This window comes from Lutra lutra, chromosome 14 (assembly GCF_902655055.1).
Source record: "Lutra lutra chromosome 14, mLutLut1.2, whole genome shotgun sequence".
NCBI classification, from domain to species: Eukaryota; Metazoa; Chordata; class Mammalia; order Carnivora; family Mustelidae; genus Lutra; species Lutra lutra.
In genome coordinates, this window is record NC_062291.1 from 13,944,452 (window position 1) to 13,958,222 (window position 13,771).

The window sequence follows — 13,771 nt, forward strand, 5'->3', positions numbered from 1 at the left end:
CCCCCCCCCTTGGCACCCTTGTGTCCTCACACATGTCTGGGCCTACTTTGTCCCGCTGTCACTCAGAACGAGCGAGTGAGCGAAGCTCTGGGCGAGAAGAGGACTCTGCCCAGCAAGGGGCAGTGGCAGAATTTGTACGAAGCCTTCAGGACCACAGGGAGAACAGCCCCAAACTGCCAGGTGCGCGAAGGCCACTGGAAGTAGGGGTGGAAACAGGTACCTCGTCTCCCGGCAAAGGAGCCACGGCTGAGGTTCAGCACCACCGATGAAAAACAAGACAACAGTAGACCGCCTGCCCCAGCCCTGCTGGCTCACTCCCTGGGGGCACTTTGAGAAAAGGGAACAAGTTGGAAAGAAGAGGTCAGACCTTCTTGCGGTGACATCCTATGGGGAGCCCCCAGCAGCCTCCTCCCGCTGAAGACATGAGGAGCCCTGCACCTCTACGCCCACCGTGCGCTTTTTAAGTGACTTGAACGCAGGCAAACAACCTCTTCCTCATGGTCAGAGGGTTGCTGCTGTTTCTCCCCCATGACTCCGTCAAAGCCCTCAGCGGTCCCGCAGCCCACCCACACTCCACGTCACAGGCAGAAGAGACTCCACTTTTATTTTGAGAAATTTATTAAAATAAAAACAAGCCTCACAGGTACATAGAAATAGACATTTGCACTAAGTATTATTAAGAGCAGGAAAGCAGTTTTAAATATATCTTAAAAATCACAAAATATATTGATTAAGGCATTACATTCCATCTCATGATTTCAATAAATACGCTGTTCTTTAAAAAGGCAGTACTGAGTAGCTCTGATTAAATCAACGGAGGCACTACACTAGTCAAGGCAGTGATGCTTTGTTGTGGCCATTGTGTGTAATTGATTCTCAAAAGAACTTTCAGTAGCTAAGATTAGCATTTTCCTAAAAAAGAAACTGAAAATATGAAAAAAAAAATCACAGTTTTCTCTTTCCAGTTTAAGTCTCTTCCAGAGAGACCTAGCTACAAAAGGTACGGTTTCTTCATATATTCTTTAGCAACAAGCAGTTGTGCATAAAGGACAAAGATTACCTCCCAAGAAGTAAAACCATCAGAGGTTAGATGTCTCAGCACAGCACAAGTCTTTGGAGAAGTATTTTTTCCAGCTGCACGAAGATCAGCTGGGTTTAGAAAACTCTGCACCTGGCATCCAAGAAGGTTGCTTTGTAAACAGTGCTTTCCAAGCAAGGAGCTTTGTGGAGCAACTGAGGGGCCAGAGGCAGCTCCCGTGTTGTACAGTGTAGACGGAGCCCTGGACTGCCCGTCAAGTGGCGGCAAGCCCATCGGGTGCCACCAGTACCTTCTAATGATGCCAACCATGAGCGTTTGTGACCATGCTCAGTGGCTCCCGAGGCACGCACTAGGCATCATCTACTAGAGACCACTCTGAGACATAAGGGTTTTGGGGGTCTTTTCCCATTTCAGCAGCCCGCTAGTCTGATGGTCTAGACTGGTCTGGGCCGAAGCCGCGGTCTATCAGTGCAGCCTCTCCCAGGACAGTGACCACAGCAAAGAGGAGAAAAATTAACTTCCACAACAACGCCAGATCGTCTGAGCTTTTGGGGCAAATCTTTTCCTCATAGTGCCCTCTGCTCTCCAGCTGAAAATCACCATTTAACTGAGTTCTGCTCATGTAAGTGTGGTAAGACGGCCCTTCTTTCTTAGAAAACATCACTTTCTCCGCAGAGCTAGGCTGCATGGACCCGAGGTGCTGGGGTCCCCAGGCAGGCCGTGCTTGAGCCCGAGGAGACAGGGCTGGAGGCAGGAGTCAAAAGGGTGAGAATCTGCGTGTGAGGGTGGAGAGTTCTTTTCCCCCTTAGGTCGGTTGTGCAGAAGAGGTGGTTCCTCCGGTTCACATTGCCGTGACACCGGGCAAGACTGAAGCTGGAAAGTACACTTCACTTTTTGGCAAGTAAACAAGACACGGTCAAAACTTTCAGAAACCTGGGACCTACTGAATCAGACACAGCCGAGAAGACAAGTAAGTTCATTCTAAAATGATAACAGTATGGCCTGCACCTGTGGGGAGGCGGCTGCATTTGGACTTTCTTTTATATATTACTGAAGTTGACTTTAAATTATAGACACACTTTTTACCTCATTATAAAACATGAACATTAGTCATTGAGAAGCAGTTGGGTCCAAGGCATCTAATCACAAAAATAGAAAAGCAAATCCAAGAGCACATTGAGAAGAAACTGCAGCTGGAGGCCTCTTAGTTGTTCTTCTCCAGGGACCGGTAATAATCTGTCAGGACTTTCCATGCTTTGGGTGCCATGAAGCCATCTGGGGGATTCTCGCCCTCGTGGGCTAGCTTCCTCATCCGCGTCCCAGAGATGAAGTCAAACTCGTTGTGCCTGTCACGGGGCAGCCACACACAGCTCAGTGGGTAAGTCACCCCATCCCCAGAGTTGCCTGCAGTAGGCGATGAATTTTAGACCCTATTTTTTCCTTCCGTAAAATGCTGCACCTTCTGCAAGAACAGTTCACTAACTCTTCAGTAAAGGAACTTAGAGAAGAAAGGGGCGTGATGGCAGGCGTGTGCTCAACACTTCCTGGGCACCTACTCTGTTCACAGGAAGCCATATCCTGCTGCTACACTGGCCTCCTTTCCCTTAACGCCTGCTCGAGGAAGACTTGTCGAAAGAGAGCTACGGATGGACCATCTACTGACATGAGGGGCCGTGCTACACTTCAGGGGGACACAGAATGTCTAAGACTGGGACTCCCATCCCACCAGGAGCAGGTGGAGACGCACTTCCACAGGGCCAGCATTCTAGTTGTATGGAGGTGATTAAGGACTCTGCCTCCAGAAACCTACCTTGCCGGGTCATAGAAGTCCATGGCTTTTTTGGCTTTGTTGTAGGCAGCCACACGGAATGGAATGATTTCCACCGAGGTCAGGCCTGGGGCCATGCTCAAGACCTTGCCTCCATGAGTGGGTTCATACAGGTCTTTCTTGGTCTCAGGGTTGGGCATGCCTGCAGGGTCCCGGCCCACGATGTAGAAATTGACCCCTGCAATCATCCGGGACCTACAGTGCCACTGGACCTAGAAAACATCACCCAAGGGAGATGCTGGTCACTGCTGCTCAGCTCTGGGGTTCCTGTTTACAGATATGCCTTTATTCTGCTCTAAAAGTAATCCAGTGATAAAATCAGCTAACAGCTGGAAGATATCAGTGGAGTGTCTAAGACTGCCCTTCATGCGCGCTACAGCAGGTAGGGAAGGAGCTGTAGACGTGAATCCCCACCGCCTGACCCCAGCTTCCTAGAACCCAGGGTTCTGTCTCCTGAGTGCTTCTCCACATAGGCACATGGACCAGGAACACTCAGATGTGTGAATTTTACTTTCCATTCCCTCCCTATTCAGAATAAATCACAGTTTAAAGGAAATTACAAATTCCAACCTGTCTGATCACCCAATTGCCAATAATGAGCTAATCCCATGAAAACACTGATTCTAGTTCAACACAACATTGGGATTTCAGAATGAATCGCCCTTTCTAATGCTCAATGACCGATACAGGGGATGGGGAGGAGAGCCAGAGGCCTGGCTGTGATCTGGTTGAAGAAGATTAATTTCTGAAACTCAATTTGGAGCATTCCAAAGGGTTGGGTTGAGACCCTTTCAATTCATCATGCTTCCCACACACTCGGTGCCGTGGGACACAGAATGTCCCTGTTTGACGGGCTTACTGTGGTAGGACGGAAGGGGACACCAAGCTTTTCGGGACGAATTCTTTCTCATAGAGCTCACGGGCACGTGTGGTGACCCACTCAGAGTGACTGGAACTTTGGCAAATGAGTATCAGGTGCGATACACTTTGCCCCAAGTATAACAGGTCTGATGTGTTTTCTAGCATTTTTACAAATTCTACCTGGAATCATAATTAAGTTGGATAAAGAAGAGAGACTGGAAGATTCGAGAATCTGCTCGTGAAGGAAAAGGATCACAGAGACTCTGGCTCTCGTAAGTAAAGTCTGAGCCCCCATTTCCGAGGCCCCCAGCCCAGGAAACTGCTCACCTCTGTGGGGCCAGCATACAGCATCGGGGACGGGAAGATGGCAACGATGGTTGACTTGGGGTCCAGGACCCCTTCCTCCAGCACGGCGGCGTGCTGCTTCATCCGCCACGCCAGGGGCACGTCGTCGTCCTTGGTCCAGCCCCCCAGAGGGTGCAGCAGGAGCACCGGGTGCTTGTAGCCCCGCTCCAGCAGCCTGCGGCGGGTGTCCTGCATCAGCAGAGCGTGCCCGTTGTGGACGGGATTGCGTAGCTGGAATGCGAACACCGCGTCTGGGAAAGGAGCGGACAAAGGCCCGGCTGAACAAAATGCACATTGTCACTTGTCCACAAGAACAAAACAGAAATGCAGGGGGAGGCTCCCCTCTGCTTGCTAGAATCATTTAATAAAGCCAATTAGATCTTGAATTTTAAAAGGAAAGAGGGGACGCCTGGCTGGCTCAGTCAGTAGATTGAGTGACTCTTGATCTTGGGGTTGTGAGTTCAAGCCTCACAGTGGGTGTAGAGATGACTTAAAAATTTTTAAAAAATATCTTAAAGAAAGGAAACACTATGTTTACAGCTCAGAGAATTCACTATGCCCACTCGTTTTCAAAAGGCACAAGCAGACTCTACCTGGGTCTTTGGACTCCAGAGGCACCCAGCAGACCAGAGGGGACACACAGGCAGGAAGCCCTAACGGGGGAGCCCACCTCAGACATGAAGCATCTGTCAGGGGCCTCTGCCACCAAGCACGGCTCAGGCTGGAGCCGGCACTGAGCAGTCCCCACACCACCCTCTGCTCTAGGCTCGCTCCCTCAGGGGGTGGGTGATGACCAGCACCCTCTGGGGCCTGGGAAAAGTTTCAACAAGCTAAAGATGTAAAAACATACTTCACCTTCACTGGAAAAAAAAGCCTTCAAAACTACTCCACTTAGTGACAGGCCCCTGAGGGGATTAAATTTTCCTTCTAGTTACGAAAGAAATACCCATTATGGGAAACTTGGGGAATCCACAGAAGCCCCAAACAGGATATAAAACTCACCTATAATCCCGTCATTACTTTTTCTCTTTTTCAAAATTTATAAAGTGAAAACCTTCCTGCCCCTTGGTCTGACTCCATCCCCAAGAGGAACCTGTCACCTGTGGTCTGGGGTACACATCCCACAGACTTCTGCTTCGAGACACAGAAGTAGCTTCGGGTTCTGAGAACGATTACTATATTTTGTTTTCCAAAATTATGCTGTACAGATTGTTCTGCAGTTTGTGTTTTCACTGAATAGAGACACTTGGGATATTTTTCTGTGTCTGCCTATTTTTTAACTGCCGTGAACTATTCCAAAACGTGGCTGGCCTTAGCTTTCTAAACCACTCCAGTCCGTATCAACACACACACCAATAGAGGTTTCCAGCTTTTTACAACTATAAACGGCCAATTCCTGGTACCTTGAATTCTGTAATCAGAGGGTGGGAGGAGGACTGACAGAGGCATGAGAACCAGGCCACGTACCAGTGTTCATCTCTTTACATTTCTGCTTGAGCTCCAGAGGCGTCAGGCGGTACAGGTCCAGCCCGTCGTTCCACCTTATTCTCTCCAGCACCTGCAGGTCTCCACCAACCAGCCAATCCCCACTTTCCATCACCATCTAGAAAGACCGTGAGTAAAGCTGGAGGTGAGTGTCAACTTCTAGTGGATCTGAAAACCATTTTCTCCTCCTAGATGAACCTTGGGTTATTCCTGAAGAACTGCCTTCCATTCTTAACCATTTCTAGCACAGTATTTCTCAAACTTTTTGGTCTCTCAACCCTTTTATACTTTTTTTTAAAAAAAGAGAGAGAACATACGGAGGGGCCAAGGGAGAGAAAGACTCTCAAGCAGACTCCACATGCCCAGGGTTGGGGGGGGTGGCCCAGCGGGGGGCTCAATCCCAAGACCCTGAGATCAAGACCTGAGCCAGAATCAACAGTTGGACGCTCAACTGACTGGACCAGCCAGGCACCCTGTCATCAAGAACATTCTTAACCGAAGCTGGCCCTGTTTTTGCTGCAAGTGCTTGGTGTCTGGGGACAACCCAAGTGGAGCCGGGCGTCCCTGTCTTGAGTCCCGGGGACCATGGCTGTGGCACCGGCATTGCAAACATCAGCCCAGTGATGATGGCAAATGATGTCTCAGTATTAGAAAGGTAGTTTTGAGATTGGGGTTCTGTGGAAAGGTCTTGGGGACCCCCAGTGCCCCACAAACCACTCTCTGAGCACCATTGCCAGCATGTTCCTAATACAGACTGATGTGTCTTAGACTGTTTTCAATAAGAACCCAAAACAGAGAAGCAGGGGGCAGGGAAAGTCGGGCAAGTCATTTTCTTTCTTTTTTTTTTTTTTTTTTAAATATTTATTTATTTGACAGAGAGACACAGCGAGAGAGGGAACACAAGCAGGGGGAGTGAGAGAGGGAGAAGCAGGCTTCCCACCAAGCCGGGAGCCCGATGCAGGGCTCGATCCCAGAACCCCAGGATCATGACCTGAGCCGAAGGCAGATGCTTAACAACTGAGCCACCCAGGTGCCCCGGGCAAGTCATTTTCTACCAGTTAATTATTGCTAATAACAATTTCTAAGAAAACTTTAAAAGAAGCATCCTTCTTAGTTACACTCTAGTTTGAAAACAAAAGAAAATGTCCAAAGAGTAGCAGTATGTCGCCAAGTTACACCCGAGGCTAAGCACAGACTAACTAGCTAACTCTGGATTTCTCTCAAATAATCTTTGACAAGGGCACCAAAACCACTGGAAGAGGAAAGGAAGATCTCTTTGGAAGACAGTGTTGAGAAAACTGGATATCCACATACAGAGGAACAGAGAGCCTTATTTTATACCCTGTAAAGAAATTCACTCCAAATGTGTTAAAGATCTAAATGTAAAATCTAAAATGATAAGATTCTTAAAAGAAAGCACAGAGGTTACTATTAACATGCTCCCTTGTCAATACCAGCTCTGTTGAGCAAGTGACTTTGGGGATAGTGAGTGAGGAACAGAAAACACACACCTTTAGAAGGAACCATGCCCTTCCTCTCTCAGCCTGTCTTTCCGGGGTGGACCACACAGCCCCAGAGGCTGCCCTGGTTCTGGGGACGGGCCAGCAGAGGGGAGTCTGTGGGGGTGTAGGTGGAGCTCAGCCGAACAGCCTGGGGCGCCCTCATGTGACCTGGGGTGCCTCATGCAACCTGGGGCACCCTCATGTGGGGAACAAGGCCAAGCACAGACAAGGAAGGAGAGGGTTCATGGCAGGTCAAGAGCCATCTCTTCACACAGCACCCGTGTTCTGGAGCAGAATTTAAATTTGAACCTGACCTTCCAAGTTATTCTCAAGGAATAGTGGTCAACGTAGAAGGACAGAACACATTTTATCTAAAAGCTTGTTAGTTCGATAGGTAACTTTTAAACATGGTCTGTGGGCTTCCATTCGCCATGGGCCCCACAAATGAGGGGTGAGCCTGGCGGGAAGGGGGGCTCACAGTAATGGAAAAGAAAAAACACGACTGTGGGGATGGAGGGAGGAAAATCACTTAGTGAGAATACTGTCAAATCCCCGTAACTGTGCATTTACTTTCTCCTCCTTGCTCAGAGTTAGGTGATTAAAATTTGGAGACTTGGGGCGCCTGGGTGGCTCAGTGGGTTAAAGCCTCTGCCTTCAGCTCAGGTCACGATCTCAGGGTCCTGGGATCGAGCCCCGCATCGGGCTCTCTGCTCTGCAGGGAGTCTGCTTCCCTCTCTCTCTGCCTGCCTCTCTGCCTACTTGTGATCTCTCTCTGTCAAATAAATAAATAAAATCATAAATTAATTAATTAATTAATTAATTAAAAAAAACAACTTGGAGACTTGCCCCACACCCCTAGGCATGCAGTAACTCCTGCTGGACGCTAGGGGTCCGCCCTCTATTGTTCAGCTGGTGAAGGCAACACCCATCCAATTTGGTTCACAGCTCAGCCTGAAGATGGGTCTATTTGATGACCAATGCTGCACCTGTGCTTCTGGTATTGCTGAGACGCAGCAGGAACCTCCCTCCCCAAGATGGCCCTACTGTTCCCAGAACGGAGATCTCGCTCCCAGGAAGGGAGGTTCAGTGGCTCTGCCCCATTTCCTAGGCTTTGTGGCCTAGGGGGCCCCCACCTCCTCTGGAGAGTCTGCAAACCTGGGCACATAGATAGAAATGGGGAATGGGCTTTTGGGGAGTCAGAGAATGTGAGAGGGGAACAGGGCTTGGAATCAGAGGCAACAGCAATGCAAAAAGGAGGAGAGGGTGAGCTCAAACCCCAGCACAAAGACAAGGAAGCTGTTCTGAGGACCCTTGAGGGGGCAAGGAGAAGCCTGACAGGCATAGCCTGGAGAGAAGGTCGAGCGTAGGGGCTGGAGTGAGAGCAGCCACTGTGCGTGGGGAGGTACACTCCACGGAAGGAAAAAGGGCAGGGGGCGGGGAGAAACCAGGAGGGAGGGTGGAATGGAGGCTCTGGGAAAACAGGGTCACAACAAGAGGGTTCAGAGATAAGGATCAAGAGGTAGAAAACCAAAGCGATCTCCATGGAGAACACATTCATTTCTAGTCCAGTAGCTCTGGGGCGAAAGGAGAGGTGACAGGGACTTGACACCTCATTTGCATACAAGAGGAGAAGAGGTAGCGCTCAAGGGTGCACAGGGGCTCCCAGAAGCCAGGACATCATGCCCAGGACCCCCAAACCAAGCTGCTGCTCCCCCTACACCTGCTGTCTCCCCTGAACTCCGCCTGCAGAGTGGACACAACCCTGGCTGGGGGCTCAGTGAATGACAACACGGTCCTTTATCTCCTGGGCTGGCAGAAGACAGAATGGGTAACCAAACAGTGGGACAGCTGGGGTCAGACAAGGGCAAAGTGCTCTAGAAGCATAAAGAAGACACACCGCGTCATGGGGAGGAAGGGGATGACAGCCAGGTGAGGTGGCAGGGGCAGGAGAGGGGACGACAGGCTGGCCAGCTACGGGGGATGACGGTAGCCGGGGATGGGTCAGACAGGCCGCTGCAGGAGTCAGGCAGGAGATGGAGCGCCCTGGCCCAAGGCAACAGAAGAGACGTGCTCAACGTCACACCATCCGTGGGGGGGGCAGGGTGGGGGGGGATTGCCAGGATCCAGCGGTGGAATGAACACGGGAGGAGGAGGAGGCAAGGAGGTCACCGGGGATTTGGCGGAGGCCCCCCATTGGGGAGCGGGTCTGGGGAGAGAAGGAAGGGGTGTGAGCTGGGGGTGAGGTGCTTGCCACTGGAGACATCCAGGAAGGACCCCTGAACACTGCTCTAACGCCGGGATTCCCAGCCTTCACAGACTCACAGGGAGCGTCCGGCGCCAACCCCCAGAACCGACGCAGCCAATGACACCCTGGGCCACATGGAAATGCAAGAAGGCCCACGGCCACTTTTGGAAGGGGTTATTTTGGAAGTTTTGGGTTAAGGGGAAAAAAAAAAAAAACAAGTGTAAATTTCACTGTAAATTTCAAGGTTCTAAAAAAAGGGGCAGTGAAAAGAGTCCCTTCCTTGAAACGGCCAGTGTCGCGCGTCTGATGAACACACGTCCCACTCCAGGCGTGGTGTGTACAGTGAGTGCCTCCCTCTGCCGGGCTATCCGGGGCCCACTTCTCGCCATCAGCTCACGGAGAATGTTTGCAGAGTCCCTGTAATGACCTCACAGGACGGTCACTGACGAGACGACCAAGACCACAAGGCACAGCACCACGTTCTCTGGCTTCTAAGAAATCCTGAGCTCCAGCTGCCACCAAGATGAAAAGAAAGAATTCTCGAGAGCCTCCTCAGGTGTTTCTTTTAGTGCTACTAGAGGAGATGTGGAGGGTGGGCCCCAGGAGGGGACGTCTCTGAAGCAGGGGGATGAGGGGTCACCCTTCCCTCTCTGGGTCACGGACTGAAGATCAGGTTCCGACCCGAGACCTTAAGGACCCGCAAGTGGATGAAACACAGGCAGGATCAAGGCCCAGAACACGGTTCCTCAAATCGCTTTTGGTCAGTATCCAGCAATTTCCAAGGCTGCCTGTGCCAGCCCCGTGGACACACTGTTCAGATTAAGCAAGAGGTGCACTGGGATTTAAGACGATCAACCAGAAGGTGGATTTTACAGGAGAGGCTCATTAACTCTTTGTTCATTAACCTCTTGTGTTCAGAGGCCTTGAAAAAGCCCTTCCCACCTTGCAACATTTCACAGCTTGAAGAAATGAAACCAAAACAACATTTGCCCAACCAATTCCAGTAGGTTCATTCAAACATCTTTTGTAGGGGCGCGGCGTTACTTGTAGGGTTATTCTGAGTCTGGCTCCTCCTTTTATATGGCTTTTTAAAATTTCAGCCCTAAGGCTCTCATCCTCGGGGAAGGATGGCTTTGGCATTTGGTTTCACATACTTTCCTTTACAGGGAAAGGAGCCACACCCAGCAATTCCAGGAGACCCTCCACCCCCACAGCCACCAGGTAGAAGTTGTGAAGGAACCTGAGGAGGTTTAGCCCATTTTGCCTTTAGGCAGGAGCGACTCAAAATGATCCCAATCAGATGAACACATTTTCAATCTTAAAATAACCACTAATGAAAATGTGCTATTTCCCTCTGGAGACTCTGTGACACCTCACCCCCAGTTGTCCCCTCTTACTGAAAGATGCCACTGACCCCCGTCCTGTCCCCGCCAACCACAGGGCATGTGCCCGGAGTCTCTCCAGTGGTTGGTTGGACCCATTCTGGATGAAGGAATCCGCTTCCCCCGGTGAGTTTCCAAGACGGAGGAGAACGTCACAAGCTCTGGTTGAGGGCATAGCTATGACTTGGATTTCTGTCCTTTACTCAAGGTGCCAGACTAAATTTTCTATCCGGTCCACTTGTTTCCCATTTAGCGGAGGGACCCAGCCATTGCAGCCTCTGAGGACTCAGTGGGTCATTCAGAGCAGCCCTCAAACAGAAAGACGCTTCTCTGCCCCTTTCTAGAAAGATCTCCAAAGGCACAGCCTACAAGACCTCCCTTAAAAATGCACCTCAGGGGCGCCCTGGGTGGCGCATTCGGTTAAGGGTCCCACTCTTGACATCAGCTCAGGTATTGATCTCAGGTCATGGGACCGAGCTACCCATTGAGCTCCACACTCAGCACAGAGTCCGCTTGAGTTTCTCTCCTTTTCCCTCTGCCCCTCCCCCTGCTCACGCTCTCTTTCTCGGAAATAAATTGATTAAAAAAAAAAAAAAAGCACTCCCCTGCAATACCCCGGTATTTCTTTTAAGTCCTTCATAAAGAAATAAAAAGGAATGGGGGCGCCTGGGCAGCTCAGTGGGTTAAAGCCTCTGCCTTCGGCTCAGGTCATGATCCCAGGGTCCTGGGATGGAGCCCCACATCGGGCTCTCTGCTCGGCAGGGAGCCTGCTCCCTCCTCTCTCTCTGTCTGCCTCTCTGCCTACTTGTGATCTCTCTCTGTGTCAAATAAATAAATAAAATCCTTGAAAAACAAATAAATCATTTTTGTCTTAAGCTGAAAGAGACCAAGAAAGCCCTTCCAAACGTCTTGCCACTTACTTTGATGTGGGGGTGTTTTGCACACATTGTCCCCCAGACACGGGAACAACGCTCCTCCTTTCTATGTTCGTAGAATTCAGGGTCTCGTAAGATGGCCACTCTCCGTCCACCGTGTGTCAGGACAAACTCGCTGCGCCCCTCCAGCCGTGTCTTATCGTCCGTAGAGACGGGCAGCACGATGGGGATACTCATGTTAATCACTCCGTCTAGAGAGAGAGCCACGTGATGAGTTGAGTACGGGGCGCCAGCTGTGCCGTCCTCAAAGGGGACTCCCATGTGCGCAACGTCCATTCCAAACACTGCCTGCAAAGCCCAGGAAGGCCTGAAGCCTACGTGGTGGTATTGGCTGCACCAGCTTCTGCAGAGTCTATGATGAGAAGTCCTCGAGAGGCCTCTCAACGCAAGACACGGGAGTTTGTGAAAAGTGGGCTTCTAATTACAGAGGAGCCTTCAGTGAGTGATCTGATATGGGGGCTGAGGAAGGGGCATCTCCCTTCTGAGTTCCCTTTCGAAAGCTTGGTCCTGACCACAACATACCAGAGAGTGTAAAGTCTTTAACAACCCAATTACACACAATAAAGGCTGGCCACAGAAGCCCAAACGGAAACTTCTAGTCTTCCTTAGAAACGAACCTTGTAATAACGTTGGCAGATCTCTGAACTGTGGTACCAACACACCAAGTTGAAAAAGAAAAAGAGATCAGACCATTAACACCAAGGGGTAGGACCCCAAGGAGGGAGTCCTGATGTCTGTTTCCTGTGGTCCAGACATAGCATCACCTTTACGTGGTATTGAAAAGACTTCTCTGGGGGTCACAGCCTTGCTGGTTCCACCATCAGGCAAAAACCAGGCAGAGGGCTGGGCGCCTGGGTGGCTCAGTGGGTTAAGCCGCTGCCTTCGGCTCAGGTCATGATCTCCGGGTCCTGGGATCGAGTCCCACATCGGGCTCTCTGCTCAGCAAGAAGCCTGCTTCCCTCTCTCTCTCTCTCTGCCTGCCTCTCCGTCTACTTGTGATCTCTCTCTGTCAAATAAATAAATAAATAATCTTTAAAAAAAAAAAAAAAAAACCAGGCAGAGGGAAAGCCATAGCCAGCGGATTCACACACTTACTCTGGAGAGTGAGCTCCTCTCCCCTTTACACTACATTTCTTACTTTAAAAGGAATTTAAGTAAACTGGCAATCTGGTTTCTCAGGATACAACACGACAACTGGAAGGTACGGGGTGTGCTGTTCAGAGAATTTCTATCTTCAGCTACAACACATGCCTAGAGACACCCTGATCTCAAAGGAAGAAGCAAGAGAATTACTTAAAAGCTGATAAAGAAATTGTGAGAGCTCATTTTGTGTGTCTCCTTAGCTAGGCTGCAGTGCTCAGACAGTCAATCAAATGTTGTTCTAGATGTTTCTCGGAAGGTATTTTTAAGAGGAGATGAACATTTGAGTCAGTAGATTTTGGGTAGAGCAGAGTGTCCTCTGTAAGGTGATGGGCTGCACAGAATCAGCTGAAGGACTCAACAGAAGACCCTCTCCCAGGAAGAAGAGGGAACTCAGCCCGCAGACTTTGAACGTGAACTACAAGTCTTCCCTGGGTCTCTGGCCTGCCAGTCACAAGCTTCTGCAACTGCGTGAGCCAACTCCTTAAAATCAATCTCTCCCCTCACCCTCTCTGTCCACCCTGCCCTATTTTTCTGGAGAACCCTGACTAATAAAACTAGAGTCATGGCGGGGCTCGTCCCGTGTGGGGCCTACAACCCCTTGGGGCACCATTACACTAGAGCTCAGTTCAATAACTGGTGTAACTAGGGACGATGATGTCCCTTTAAAGCCTCCTTGTGTTTAACACATTTTAAAAAAACAAATATAAAGTTATTTGGGGTTTTTTTTTTAGAAGGAGCTTTTTTAAATGTTTCTAGGGAAAATGGTTAAAAGATGTAGTTGTTTTCAGTTTGGGGCTTCAAAGATTACAATTCACCTTTCGGGAAACATTTAATTTCTTAAGGAGGCCAGATAACGTTAAAGATGGGACCCTTTTGGCGGGGATGCCTGATGTCCACCAATGACATCTGTCTCGCGGCCGTACTCACAGGTGAGAAAACAGGGCACACCATCAGTGTACAACACTGAAGAAGGTTAGGGACATCCGGGGGGATTCCCAAGTTCAAG

The 13,771-nt window shown here is 50.0% G+C and overlaps 1 protein-coding gene across 2 annotated transcripts in view; it reads right to left on the reverse strand.

Moving 5' to 3' along the window:
* Window positions 1–604: 604 nt before the first annotated feature.
* Window positions 605–13,771, reverse strand: part of PAPSS2 (3'-phosphoadenosine 5'-phosphosulfate synthase 2) — a 68,980-nt gene continuing 55,813 nt past the window's right edge. For both annotated transcript variants that reach the window (XM_047701727.1, XM_047701726.1), the window contains 5 exons: window positions 11,608–11,813; window positions 5,541–5,676; window positions 4,056–4,324; window positions 2,850–3,079; window positions 605–2,385 (listed from right to left, as the gene is read on the reverse strand). In XM_047701727.1, the coding sequence (XP_047557683.1) occupies window positions 2,244–2,385; window positions 2,850–3,079; window positions 4,056–4,324; window positions 5,541–5,676; window positions 11,608–11,813 (983 nt within the window). In that variant the 3' untranslated portion in view covers window positions 605–2,243. The remainder of the gene's footprint in view (window positions 2,386–2,849; window positions 3,080–4,055; window positions 4,325–5,540; window positions 5,677–11,607; window positions 11,814–13,771) is intronic.